General features: G+C 47.4%; 1 protein-coding gene across 3 annotated transcripts in view; it reads left to right on the top strand.

The window, feature by feature from the left end:
* Ark2c (arkadia (RNF111) C-terminal like ring finger ubiquitin ligase 2C) overlaps nucleotides 1–13,331 on the top strand; it is a 106,295-nt gene extending 92,964 nt beyond the window's left edge. For 2 of the 3 annotated variants that reach the window (XM_004855090.3, XM_021236592.2), the window contains 5 exons: nucleotides 717–846; nucleotides 2,047–2,151; nucleotides 2,593–2,688; nucleotides 6,453–6,559; nucleotides 7,036–13,331. In XM_004855090.3, the coding sequence (XP_004855147.1) occupies nucleotides 717–846; nucleotides 2,047–2,151; nucleotides 2,593–2,688; nucleotides 6,453–6,559; nucleotides 7,036–7,153 (556 nt within the window). In that variant the 3' untranslated portion in view covers nucleotides 7,154–13,331. The remainder of the gene's footprint in view (nucleotides 1–716; nucleotides 847–2,046; nucleotides 2,152–2,592; nucleotides 2,689–6,452; nucleotides 6,560–7,035) is intronic. The other variant, XR_002386282.2, reaches the window with a different exon arrangement.
* The last annotated feature ends 954 nt before the right edge of the window (nucleotides 13,332–14,285 follow it).

Raw genomic sequence — 14,285 nt, 5'->3', positions numbered from 1 at the left:
TCCTACAAATGACTCAAATTTGTCCTTCTTTATGGATGAGTGAAATTATGCTTATTGCCGTGCAAATCATCCTGCCTGCCTGGTGGGAGCCCCTTCCGGGTGGTCCCTGACACTTGGCCACGACCACACTGTGCTTTGATAGCTGTCTTGCTTTCAGTTAGGACAAGATGTTTCATTCTCCCCTTGTGCATTTTCTCCACAGATCTGAAATGAACCCTTTTCCAAATTAGCCATTGGTTCCTCTTCAGGGTAATTAATTAATTTATTAGATTTAAGTGAAACGCGTTTCGCTGTACTTTTAGAAGTGTGTGTGTGTGTGGTGAGAGGAATGCGGCTTGGGTAGTTTTCTAGCCTGGAGAGCTAAGAGCAGAGGTCCCTCTCCTGTTGTTTTCTCAAAGTGCTCCTTCCTCCACTTTCATCTTTGCCTTGTCTTTCCTTTACTGTGTGTCCCCAAACTGCTCTGTTTGGATTCTTCTTTCAGCATTTCTCTCAGTGAAAGGCTTTGTCTTGGGAGGGAGCTTGGGCTCCATTGCTCTCAGGCCTTGCAGAGCCGTTTGCTCTGGGGTCTCAGTTTCCTCCTTTTACAGAGAGGGGGAGGGCTGGTGATAGAAGATCCCTAGCAGCTCTGACAGTGTGTGGCTCTGATGTCTGAGGTCCCTCCTGGAACCAGATGGTGCATCTGCCACCTGGGGTTTACTGAGGTTGTGTCCCTGCAGGGATCTCAGCGTGGACACTGGCTTGAGTCCTGCTCAGTTCCAGGTGCGGCCCATCCCTCAGCACTATCAGCATTACCTAGCGACTCCTCGAATGCACCACTTTCCCAGGAACTCCTCCTCCACGCAGATGGTGAGTGAAAGGGCCCTGCCAGGAAATGAACTGCCTGCTAGGTGCAGTGGTGAGCTGAGGCCTGTGGCTCTTGTGTCCCTGCTCCACTGTGTCCAGCCTGCCCTGAGACCTGGCTCCCAGGAAGACCAGCCACACCCCTTTCCTCTTGGCCCCTGCTCCTGCTCTGGGCTGAGTGGGAGTGAAAGGGAGCTGCTGGGCAAGAAGCTGGTCCTGCTTCTCGGAGTAGGAGGAGAAAGGGCAGTGGGTCATGCTGAGGTCTTTGGGGGAAATGCATGGGGCTGAGATCAGACAGGACAGACTTCGTCCCTCCTATCATTTCCTGTGTTCCTAGGCTTTGGTTTTACTTATCTGTGAAATGGGAATGTAGATGTCTGCCCAGCACATCTGGTGTGACGGTCAAAAGAGATCCCAGAGGCACTGTTCTGAGTACTTTATATGTCTTATTTCATCCTCCCAATGACCCCACACAACAGGGTTTTATCCCTATTTTACAGATTTGCAATCTGAGGCCTAGAGAGGTTATGTAGCTGGTCCTGGGATGCAGTGAGGGGTTGTGATGGGAGCTGGTCCCTCTGACTCCTAGTCAGGGTGAGGAAGAGCTGACTAGGTCAGGGTCACGAAAGTACAGGGCCAGTCTGTATTTAAAATATGTGTGTTTTTCTCAGCATGGACTTTTTGGTATTCATTTTGGCTTTAAAACTATTGTGCAACACTAATTATATACTTTGGTTACTGATTCTTTTGTGCCTTGCCTTGATCCTGGCCTGCCTTGAACCAGACACTGGACTCTGCTGCCCAACCACCTGGTTTGAGTCCTGGTTCTGTCACTTGGTTGCATAACTTGAGCTAATTACTTTATCTGTGTCTCACTTTCCCCTCAGTAAAAGGGGCTTGTAATTGAATGCACAATGTAGATCAGGTGAGGTGATTGAATTGGTTTGTCATGTGACATGCTTATAGCAGTGCCTGCCATTAAGTGGGTGCCCAGTCAGAGCCAGCTATCATTTAACTGATTTTGTCAGTGCTTCCTGGGCTGGTCCAAGCTTGGTTCTTGATGAGCAGAGAGGGACTCAAGAGCATCTCTGCTGCCTGCAGTGTCTCTGGGTGTGCTGGCCAGTAATCATGGGAGGAGGAGTTGCATATGGGTCTCATGGATAAGCCTGGGATCCTCCTTTATCCAAGCTTTTCTCTCCCCAACAGGTTGTCCATGAAATCCGAAACTACCCTTACCCTCAGCTTCACTTTCTTGCTCTCCAAGGACTAAATCCCAGCAGGCACACCTCTGCTGTCCGGGAGAGCTATGAGGTACGTTACTCTGTCTAGCACCAGCTGGACTGGAGGTGCCATTACCATCCATCATCCACCCTGCTAGTGGGGAGGTCACCAGTGGTAGGAAGCCCCGGGGTGGGGGGGAGCTATTGAGAGAGAGAAAGAGAGAGATTGAGAGAGAGATATTGACAGACAGGTTGAGAGAGAGGTTGAGAGAGAGAGAGAGAGAGAATGAGAGAGAGAGAGAATGAGAGAGAGAGAGAGAGAGAGCACAGGAGGAGGAGGAGAAGAGGAGGGAAAGGAAGTGGAGGTGAGGAAGAGGGCAGGGCATGGTGCAGACTCTCAGCTCAGATAAGTCCTTCCTGATGGCTAAGTGAATGCTTCCTGCTAACATCTCAGGTGCCCTCGTCCTTACCATGTGTGTACATGTGCATTTGCATGTGCTGACTACACATGTTTTTGTTTTCATCTTTGTAGGAGCTCCTGCAGCTCGAGGACAGGCTGGGAAATGTGACTCGGGGAGCTGTGCAGAATACCATTGAGAGGTTCACCTTCCCCCACAAATACAAGAAGGTGAGGCTGCCAGCAGCCAGCCTGCAGGGTCAGGGAGTGGAAGGGAAGTGTGGTGCTTTGTCTACTTAACAAACCCTGGCTGGTTGCCTATAGGGGCACAACCCCAAATCCAGAAGCTTCTGCTCTGGTTAGATGCTCAGAAGCTATGACATCTCCCAGGGTCTTCTTGCTTGTGCCAGGTATGGTCAGAGGGAAGATAGTCTTCTCTTCAGCAAAGGAGGAGAGCTCTGTGCGCGCACGCGTGCACACACACACACACACACACACACACACACACACATATCTGAATGAGGTGGGCAAAAGACTCCTGCATGGAAGGTTAAGATTTGCTTTAGAAAACAATTCCAAGGCCAATGTCACCCATGGAAGGGTTCTGAGCAGGGGTTTCCAAACCTGACTTTTAAGACTGAGTATCCTGACTGAGGAGCTTTTAAAGCTACAGAGTCACAGGCTGTATGCTAAGTCAATAGAAGTAGAATCAGCAGGATTATTGCCCAGGAAACTGAAACTTTAAAACATTTTAAAATTTAAAAAATTTAGAAGCAACCAAGATGTCCTTCAATAGGCGAATGGATAAACTGTGGTACATTCATAAAATATTATTTCACAATAAAAAGAAATTACTATTAAACCACGAAACATGTGAAGGAACACGAAGTGCACATTACTAAGGGAAAGAAGTGAGCCTCCGAAGGTTGAATCCTGTATGCTATAAACTATGACATTCTGGAAAAGGCAAAACTACAGAGATAATAAGAAGCTCAGTGATTGCCACTTGTGAGGGAGGAGAAACGAATAAGTGGAGTATAGAAGATTTTTATGGCAGAAACTCTTTTGTATGGTATTGTAATGGTGGACACATGATGTTACACATGGTCAAAACCAGTACAATGGCACAATACAAAGAGTGAATCTTCACCTGAAGGACCTCAGCTGTTACTAGTGGACTTTTATTAGTCCACCAATATTTTGACCAATTGCAGTAAGTGTATCACACAACCTGAGATGGTAATGTTAGGGAAACTAATGGGGGAATATATGGTAACATTGTAATTTTTGCTCAATTTTAATGTAAACTAGAACTGCTATAAAAATAAAGCCTATTGTAACAACAAATGAGCAATTAATTGTAAAAGTCCTCTCTTCCAGAAGAAATAAAAACTTGATGGATATTGAGAATCTTAGAGCAGGGTATGCTCATGGTGGTCCAGCCAGAGGATGTCATCACTAGCTCATGAGCTCAAGAGTGCAGCGGATGGAAGCATCTGGTGTTGGAGTCAGATCACCAGCTTGGACTTTCAGTTCTACTACTTACAGCTGTGTGACTTTGAACAACGTGCTCGGCTTTTGTGGCCCATCTCTTTTTTATTTTTGATTTTGTATCAAGGGCTTGCTAAGTTGCCCAGGCTGGGCTTGAAATTACAGTCTGCCTGCCTCAAGCTCCCAGAGTCCTGGGATCACAAATGTGCACCACCATGCCTGCCTTCCTTCCATTTTTTTTTTCAACATGAAATGGAATGGTAGCTACTATATGATTCACTGGGATGATGTATACAAATGGCCCAGTGCAGTGCCTGGTCCCCACTGAGTGCTTGGGAACAGCAGGCTGCTATTACCTGGGAGTGAGGTCTGCTCTTTCCTAGGCTTGCCCACAGGACGGTAGTTGAAGACTATGAATCTTGTTACACACATCTCCTCACAGAGGTGTTGAATTTATTCATGAATAATGTCAACCACATTCATTGAGTGCCTGCTATGCATCAGACTCTGGATCATATATGAGTAGGGAACAGACAGTACTTCAGTAGTTAAGGGTATCATCTGCATGGGGACAGTGATTCTTCTCTGAAGAAGCTTTAAGCTGTTGGAGAAGAATATGGAAGGAAACGAGTGGATGTTCAGGGACCCAGAGCAGCTTCTAGCTTCCTGACTGAAGATGTTCACTCCTCGAAGGGCCACATACCACACCTACCATCATTTCAATAGGCCCCAAGAAAATAAGGAAAAGAACCAACCCAGGATGAAAAGGGAAAATGGATGAATCAGTGAGATAAAGGGCTCAATTAAAAATTACAATCAAGGGAGAATTAAGAAAATAAAAATATTATAAAAGAGAAATAAGAAGAATTAAAAATGAGAAATTAAAAAGGTTAGACCCAAATAAAAAGTCAAAAAATTGTTTGGATTTTTTGAGACAAGGTCTCACTGTGTATGTAGTTCCAGCTGGCCTTGATCTCATTATGTTATCCAGGCTGGCCTTGAACTTGTGATGATCCTCCTGCCTCAGCCTTCCAAGTGTTGGGATTACAGGTGTGTGCCACCACACCCGGCAAAATGTCAAAACACTTTTGAAAACTCAAACTGAGAATGACGTAATATAAAACAAAAAATGTATCCTAAAATAATATAAGAACAAAATTATAAAAATACATATAATCAAAATAGAGAAACATAAAAAGAAAAATGAGAATTAGGAAAAGATATAAAACATGTAAAGTTAAAATCAAGAACATCAGAGTCAAAAGGGAATGTTTATAAAATAAGAAGGTAAGGACAAAGGGATAAGTAATATTAAAATAAATAAATGTTAAGAGAAGCTAAAGTTAAAATAAAAGTTATATAGGTAATGAAAACAAAAACCAGAAGACCTAAGCAATTAAAACTACAAAATAGGAAATAGATTAGAATTTGAACAGAGAGACTAGGCTAGAGAAATAGGTAGAATAAAACATGGTAATATGAAGCTAAAATTATGGCGAATAAAAAGGAAATCATGATTAATAGTGAAAAAAACAATAGAAACAAGGCAAACAGTGAAGTGCATTTATCCTTGGAGAGAGGACAGAGCAGGTAGTTTTCTTCCTGTGTTTGTTACCACAGTATTTCACAGTACAGCATGCAGAAGGGAACATGAAAAGGAGGCTGGTTTCATTCACCAATTAGTTTCCTTCATCCCCAGAGTATTTATAAGTTGCAATGATACCCCTTACACTCAGCCAATGTGGGGTGGTAGGTAAAAAAAGGTAATCTTGGATGTCTGCACCATCTGAGAACCTGAAACTTTCTACAGAGTGGTTAACTATTTTCAAAAATTTAACATAGAATTACAAACAGAAGTATTCAAGTCAGCAAGTATTGATAGCATACCTGCATGATGTCTATCCTCAGATTGGAGCTGGAGCCTATTTTAAGGGAACTTTCTGGATAGAAAGAGAAATCCAACAATACGAAATAGTTCATAACAGCATGTACGAATTATAGGAGTTAATGCCGAGTGGCATAAATTTGTCTTCATCTGGTATTGAGAGCATAAGTAAATGGACATTGGTTGAGTGAAAGAATGAATGAATGCAAGCAAGACTGAATCAAAGAAGCATGCTGGATCGGAAAGTGGATTGAGAGGCCTGGAAGCAAGGTCCAGGTTGGACAAGGTGTGAAGACCGGCCCACATGAGGGAAACAGAGAGGGGAAGCTGTTTATACACAAGACAGAGCTTTGCAAAGGATCAGTTCATTAGGAACCCGATTCATTTCCAAACTCTGGGCTCCTGAACAGTGCCTGGGTCAGGAAACAAAAGTCCATTTAGCCTCTTCCTCACTTGGCTAGAACCCTCTCTCTCTTACAGCATGGGGGGAGTGTTGGGAAGAGAGTGTAAAAGGACACTGACCCCTAGCAGAAGAGGAAGCTGCAGGGTGGGAGGAGGCCAATGGCCACCAGCTCAGTCTGCCCCAGGTAACGAGTGCTCATCCCTTTGCTTCTTGTAGCGAAGACCCCAGGATGGCAAGGGCAAGAAAGATGAAGGGGAAGAGTCTGACACGGACGAGAAATGCACAATTTGTTTGTCTATGCTGGAAGATGGAGAAGACGTGAGGTAGGAGGCCACCTCTTGGAGTCTCTCCCCCTTCTGTCATAGGCATTGGTGCCCAGTCACCACACTGCATGTCCAGGGGCAAGGTTGTTCCCTTGCATGTGCATGTGAGTGTGCCAAGGGTGCTATAGTGTACTCTGTGGTTGCACTGGGAAGGTGAGGCATGGAATGTTCCAGATGTGGTGCCCATAGTTATGGACTCATGGAAGCAAAGTGAAAGAGGGCATCATGAGGTTTGGCATGGTGAGTCTGCGATAAAGTTATGATTTTGTTTCTGGCTAATCTGAAAGGGCTTCATGGAGGAGGAGGAGGACCTTGATGCTTACTTTCTGTCACAGTTTCCTGCCTCAGCCATGACCTCACAACTACATCTCAGTGATCCAGCACATGTCTCCTGATCCCCTCAGTGTCCACTCCTCCTGCTGCAGCCCCAGGCCCTGCCTCTGCTGCCTGTCACCTACTCTCTTACTCTCTTCCAGACGCCTGCCCTGTATGCATCTCTTCCACCAACTGTGTGTGGACCAGTGGCTTGCCATGAGCAAGAAATGCCCCATCTGCCGAGTGGACATTGAGACACAGCTGGGAGCTGACAGCTGAGGGAGGAGTTAGCCAGTGGACGCCCCATTTCCTTCACCAGGTCCCCCCACGGCCATAGCCCTTGCAGCCAAACTTTGCCTTCTGAGCCATTTGACGTAGAGGAGAAGCCTGCAAGCACATTTCGTGGAAAGAGGAGTCAGTGGTATCAGTGTCTGAGGGAAGGAGCGGGTGGGGGAGGACCCACCCATCCAGATGGTGACTGCCCCATCCACCTTGCTCGCAGGAGGGAGGGAGCTGGCCGTGTCCACAGTGGGGGTGGGAAGGGGGGCCCCACGCCGCTGAGAACTAGATGTGATCCCGAGGGCACTAGTGGATAGACAGCCCCTCAATCCTGACCTTCGAAGGATTGTATATATACCTCTGGACCACGTAGAAACCATGTAGGGGTCTCTAGCTATTTCTGTGGATGGCAGCCAGAGCATGTTAGCTTAAGAAAAACGTCGTGTGTGGTGCTCTAGTCATCTTGTGGTGGACATGTCGCTATTACCGAACTTGCACCAAATATTTCTCATTGAGTTTCTTGTTTTGGTGCCTGACTGAACCAACCAACAACAGCCCCAATTTTCCCGTCTTTATGAGAGAAAAGGAAAAAGGAATCAAAGGTGGAAAAAAAAAAAAAAAGCCAAATCCTGTTTACGGTGAAAAAGGATGACTTTTTTTTCACCCAGGTTGGAAGGCGGGTTGGGGGTGGGGGTGGTGTTCTTGTTTTGTTGTCGTTTTCGGTTTTTTCCTTGGCTTTTGTTTTTCTCATGTTTACAGTGCACGGAGTGTGGAAGGGGCTTCTCAGAAGGGGAGGACTGAGAAAGAGCAGATAGGGTCTTAGTGGGGCTTCTGAGGATCTCAGATAAGGGAAGGAAGGTGTTGTCAGCAGGTGAGGGAGTCCATCGGGAAGTAGGCCTTCCCAGCTGTGGGCTCATTGCTATCCCTCTGGTTCCACACAGAACTGCGAGCACTCAGCCTTGAGCTCTAGCTGACCCTGTGTTCCTGGGAGCCAGGAGGCCCCTGCTCACTCCAGCTCCTTTCTTTAGGCTGGCTCTTGTCCTGTCACAAAGCGGCAATGTAACCACTGCCTCCCTATGCAAAAAATTAGCCAAATGATTCAGATAAGACAGCATAGGTGATGGACACTTGACCTTGGCCAGAATGCTCTCAGCCAGCACTCAGGGCTAAAGTCTAGCTCCATAGACCTTGAGGGGGACATTGAGCCTCCTCTGGATGCCTCAAGTCTGATCAGTTCCTCAGAGATGGTCCTGGCTCCAAGACTATGCTGGCTGGTCTCCCCTCCACTCCCCTCCTCTCCCCTTCTCTCCTCTGTCTTCTCTACTCCCTCTTTTGCCAGTACTGAGGCCTGAACCCCAGGGCACTCTAACACTGAGCTACACCTCCCACCCTGTGTCCCTGGCCTCTGGGTTCCTTCTCTGGCTCTTTGATAACTTCAGGCAAGTCCCTTTCTTTCTCTGTGCCTCAGTTTCCTCCTCCTTCCAGTGGGGAGAAACAACAGCACATCCCCCTTTCCACTCCCTCTGCCTCAAGTAGATGTCATGAGGCTGAGCTCTCTGTCTGGCATGCTCTGTGCTCTCTGTTCTCTCTGGGAGTCTCTTGGGTTTTAGGGATGGGGTGCTTTGTAAGATAGATATGGAAGTTCCAAGTAACAGCATACAATGTGTCTTTCTGCACCACCCCACAATTTTTTGACCCCAAAGGGAGCAGAGAGATGGGGGAACAGAAGACTGAAGACAGCAAAATCCACCAAATTCCAACCCAAACCAATTCCCTTCTTCTAGGTCAGCTGGAATTCTACCACCTTCCTTTGCCCCTCACCCTCCTCCTTCCCTCTCACCCTCCTCTTTCCCCCTTATTTTCTCTACTCTCAAAGTCTACCCTCCCCTGGACCCTTAGCCAGTCTCGATGCTCTCCTATCTATAAGACTAGGGACAGGACCCTTATCACATAAATGAAGAAGTCCCATGCACAAAAGGAAATTTGAGTCTGTATTGCTGCTGCCAGGGTAAAACCAGGACCAATGGGTGAAATTGACAGGGAGGCCAGTTTTGGCTTGAGTTAAAGCCTGGTGACACAGTTGGCACTGTCTTGGAGGATTGCCGCTCTGGACACCTGTGGTCAGAGAAGGGGACACAGTTGCCAGTGGCGGTTACTCCAGAACCATATCCAGATGAAGGTGTCTCCCAGTACCAATCTTCTGGTGTCGCATAAAATCTCGGTTGAGTGCCTACCAGTGCAGGTGCTGGGAAAGTGAGAGCAAAGAACACAGTGGAGGAAGAGACAGTACACACCCAATCACGCAAAAGTGGCAAGTAGTCTAACGTTCAGGGTTAGCAGTGGTGAGCATTTCTTCCTACAATTTGCTGACTGCACTGTGCCAATAATGTCTGTAGGGCAAATGCTGGACATCCCACCAGTGGGAAAAGAACATCTGAGTGAGGATGGAAAGGAAGCTGCTTATTGATAGCCATAGGAAGTTGGGAATTCTCTTCCTTCTTCTCCAATGGCTGGGTCAAAACCAAGAATTTATCAGAAGATGGCTTTAGCCTGAAGGCATCCAGGATGGTCTAGGCAGGGCACTCCTCTCTCAGGGCAGCCTCTTCCGTATCTTGAGGCTGTCCTGAAAGGATAGCAGGAGAAGGGAATCAGTGAGGAGCCAGGATAGAAGGAGAGCTGGTATCTTGAGTTCTAGTCCTGGCTCTTCACTGACAAACTGGGTGATGCTAAAACCACCTTCCCCTAACCTCCCTGGGCTTCAGTTGCCCCAGCTATGACACAAAGAGGTGGGGTTGGATGCTTGCTCCCGACACTCACATTCTGCGATCCTAACATCCACACATCTTTCAAGTTGTAGAGCTGTGTGCCAACCAGGCAGTCGAAAGGACTTCTGTGGGCATGAACATGTTTCAGAGGCTGAGGGCACACGTGCTGAGTAAGAGTGGGACCTGATCCCCTCCTTCTCATTCTTTGCGGGCTCCCTGAGTACCCCAAGCTAGTATTAGGGACTGGGCTGGGGAGGGGGTAATTCCTGAAGTCCCCTCCCCTCCTCATCTCTTTGGGGTTCTTGTTCCCTGCAGATAGGGACGGGAGGGGATGGTACTCAGAACCCTCTCAGCTCCCATTTCCTTAGCAGGGCAGCTGATCAGGTGAGACGAGTGGAGCAGGGTGTGGACTTCTGCTCCCTCAAAGTCCCTGATGAGTCGGGGAGCCCAGGAGAGTGGAGAAGAGGCAGGGTCTGGCTTCAGCATCTCATATTCACCACCTCCAGGAGGGACACTCCTATAGTCCTCCTGCTCAACTCAAGGGACTCAGACTCCTTCCTGACTGAGACGCATGAGTGCCTTCTGGGGAGAGAGCAGCCCCAGGGTTCAAGTTGGGCCTCCTAATCGCAGCCACAACTGCTGCAGGTCCGCCGAAGATGCCAATCAATCAACCCAATGCCACAAGCCCAAATGGGCACAGGCAGACGCGGGCAGGGGCTGCAGGCTCCTCTACCTGGCGGACCCCGGCCTCCTGTCATCCTTGCTCACCACTTGTGGCAGGACTCAAGCTCCTCTCCTGCGAAGGTTCCTGGCCTCCGTGCAAGTATTCTTAACTCTTTACGCCTAACGAACAAGCACAGTTTTTTCAATGGTGAAGAAAAAGCACCAGATTTTTTTTTTCCTGAAGAAATTCCCCAAGCCCCCTGCCTGCCGGTGGGACGAACACTCCCCGTGTGGGGCTGTAGCAACGTCTGTCAGGTTCCCTCGTGTTTCATCTCCTGCGTGCGCGTAGAGCAAATGCTAGAGCGATTTCAGCTGATAGAAAAACAAAAATGAAAAAAAAAACACAAAAAACAAAAAACATGGCACGTTGCTAGTTTACAGGGTTTTGTGAGTTTAAATGCCTTATATTTAACAATCATAATTTATGACTAACTTGTAGATATTGTGGGTTCTTATTTAATTATTTTTATAGTTGTTTTGCATTTTTAATTATAATTTATTTATTTAGAAAGGATACTAATTTTTTTTATTACTCCTATTACCTCATTTTGGCGTTGTTTCTGGGAGTGGAATGCTTTGCATGCATTGGTACGATGACAAACAACTACAAATACAAAAAAAATTTTAAATAAAATTCTGCGAACTTTATTTCGTCCAAACTATCAGGGTGTGTGATTGCAAGCTGTCCTTCTGTGGTGCTGGCCTCTTTGGATACATTCCATACGAAATGCAAACCTTTGATTCTGTATGCTGTGACCTAGTGAAAAACTCCAATATAGTGACTGTATTTAGCACATATATAAATATAATTTGCACTCGTCAGCAGACTGGGCTAATCCTTTCACTTATTACCCTTGGCGTCCTCCTCCCAACCCCACACCCCCACTAACCTGCTTTTCTTCCTCTCACTCATCCTGCCTACAACCTCAGTCCACCCAGCCTCCATACCCCCAGGAAGGCTTAGGACCCTAGAGGTCACTGTCTCCACCCGGGGCCCAAACTCTCAAAAGTTCCAGAATTGGAGCCCTTCAGACACTGAGTGCAGGAGTGTTTGCAAGCCACAAAGCCTGCTTTGTTAGACTAAGCCCTGAGTAGGGGCCTGGTGGCTGGGGTTTTCATACCAGCACTACTGTACACTTCCCTGTGACTGTGAGTCCTTGTAAGTGACTCTTCCTTGCTAGGAGAGGGAGGAGAAAGGGATTCTCCAGGGCCCCTCAGAGTCACATAGAGTATGACACAAGTCTAGGGGACCACCGTGCTGGACCTATCTCGCCCTCTCAGAAGAGACAGAAGAAGGATAGAAGAAAGGAGAGGAAAGAAAAGAAGAATGGGTGAGGGATGGATGGACTGGAGATTTATCCAGAGGGGCTGCTCAGAGCAGACATGCACAAGGTTTTCGTCCCTTTATAGGCAACATCTTTCAGGTTACAGGAAGGTCAGTTAGGTGGACACATGCCTGGATGTGGGCCACGACTTTTCACAGGGCTTGGGTGGTCACTCAGAGAGTGAGCTGGAGTCCATGCCTTGTTAGGTATGGGATGGCTAGGAAGCCCCGGACTATGGTGTGTGGGATTGGCCCTCACATCCTGTCATCTCTAGGAACCCTTGGGGTTTGGACATAGCCCACTGACCACAGGTTGGGACTCAGAGTTTGCCTCATGGTCTCTCCTCTCTCCCTCTGCTCGAGGGAGCTGTGGGCAGGAGAAGTTGCCATGGAGGGCAGGGGGGCCGCAGTCTCATTGCCCTATAGAGGAGTGATGGGAAGGAGCTTGGGAAAGCAGTGGCATCAAAGGCTGGCACAGGGCTTAGCCCAGGTACTTTTAAGCCAAAAGAAGGTGCGGGCTTCCAAGAGGGGCCTTTGAATGAGCTGGGCCCCAGTGGGTTCCCTCCCTCCATCCTCCCTTCCTTTCCTGTCCAGCTCATCCCTCCTTCTTGGCTTTTGACATCACTGCCTTTGCCTGGTGGGGAGCTCCACCCTCCAAACAAGTCCCCATGGAGATGGACGACGCTGGTGTCTGGGAGGAGTGGAGACCTGGAGTCGCCACACTGCCTGAGTAGCTTGCCCGAGTGGCTGGGCTGGATATGGTCCCTAAGCCCCATCTCTGCTCCAGTCTGATGATGGATGGGGCCCTTTCTGGAGCTTCCTGCCTACTGCTGCCTAGCTTCCCCTTCTGCCTCCACCCTGAGCCTTGCTATCCTTGGAACCACCCGCCATGCTGGTGGGAGCACAACCCCCACACTGCCAGGCCTGGCAGACACTGCCGCAGGGCTCCCGGATGGGCACGCCTTATGCTGCTCTGCTCCACCCTTGAGCCTGCTCCCCCACTGTCCCCTCTCCCAGGCCCACCCCTGGCCATGGATGTGGCTCGTTGCTCAGCTATGAAGCCTGCTGCACCAGGCCCTCAAGGGGGTACTTGGCTGCCCCTGGTAAGTGAAAGGATTATCCTCAGTGTTGATTGTCCTTTTTTGTAACCCTCCTGCTGTTCTGTTCTGTTGTGCTGTGCAACATTTTGCTACATAGACTATTTTATAGCAGAAAGCTAGAAGAATATTTATTATGAATATTAAAGCAATAGTGCATCAATGAAAAAGCGGAGAAGTTAGGAATTGTGTAAATGCTTAGATTCACTTTTGGTGGATTTTTTGTACTTTATTTATAACTAATAAAATGAACTGCATTGCTAACTACACCTTACTGGTGTTGGGTGTTTATTTCTATGCATATGCAGGGCGTGTCTGGGGGACAAACTCTTGTCTTTGTCCAAAATTGGAAATAACTTCATTTATCCATATCCCACCGACTTGCCAAGTCCTTTTCCTTTCTTGTCATTTCCCTTCTTTTCTTGCTTCCTTCTCTTTCTCATCCACCCAGGTTCTCTACTCTCTCATCCTCCTCCTTCTTGTCTCTTGTCTATTTCTGCTATAGTTCGGGTCTGGAATGCCCCCCAAAAGCCTGTGTGTTGAAGGTATTGGGAGGTGCCAGAGCCTTTAGGAGGTGGAGCCTAGTTGCAGGAAGTGAGGTCATTAAGGATGTGGCTGAGAAGGGGATGCTGGGTCTCTAGCTTCTTCCCCTCTCTCTTTGCCTCCCCACTGCTATTAGGTGAGCAACTTCTTCCACCACATGTTCCCACCATAGTATACTGCCTTGCCTGGGGCCCCAGAGAAACAGGCCAACCAGCCATGGACTGAAACTTCCAAACTGTGATCCAAAATAAACCTTTCCTCTTTATAAGGTAATTATCTCAGGTATTTTGTCACAGTGACAGCTGACCAACATAATTTCTTTCTTTTATCTCTGTCTCTTGAAGGATTGGTCCTATGTATGTGGATCAATCATTTAATTGACCTGTGTTCTAAACTTTAGTTGTGGATCTTCATGGAGAAAGTTACAATTTTCTCATAAACTTTCCAGTGCAACTTTCTATGTATTTGAACTGGAGGGCATCTTGTTTTCTCTGTAGGAGAGAAGGGACTGGATTTTAACCACTGGTATGGATTTCTGTCCTTTGTAGGAACGAAGTTCACGTACTCTGTATGGTATATAGTCTGTTGGCCCAGTAAACTAAAAAATGACTTTCATAAGCAGAAAGAACCCATATCAATAAACTTTTTAAGTTGGTTCTCTTTTTTTTTGGTACCAGGGA

This window comes from Heterocephalus glaber, unplaced genomic scaffold, assembly GCF_053883595.1.
Source record: "Heterocephalus glaber isolate CG9 unplaced genomic scaffold, H.glaber_assembly_v1.0 deba00000331, whole genome shotgun sequence".
Lineage (NCBI taxonomy): Eukaryota > Metazoa > Chordata > Mammalia > Rodentia > Bathyergidae > Heterocephalus > Heterocephalus glaber.
This window is presented reverse-complemented; position numbering and strand designations above follow the sequence as displayed.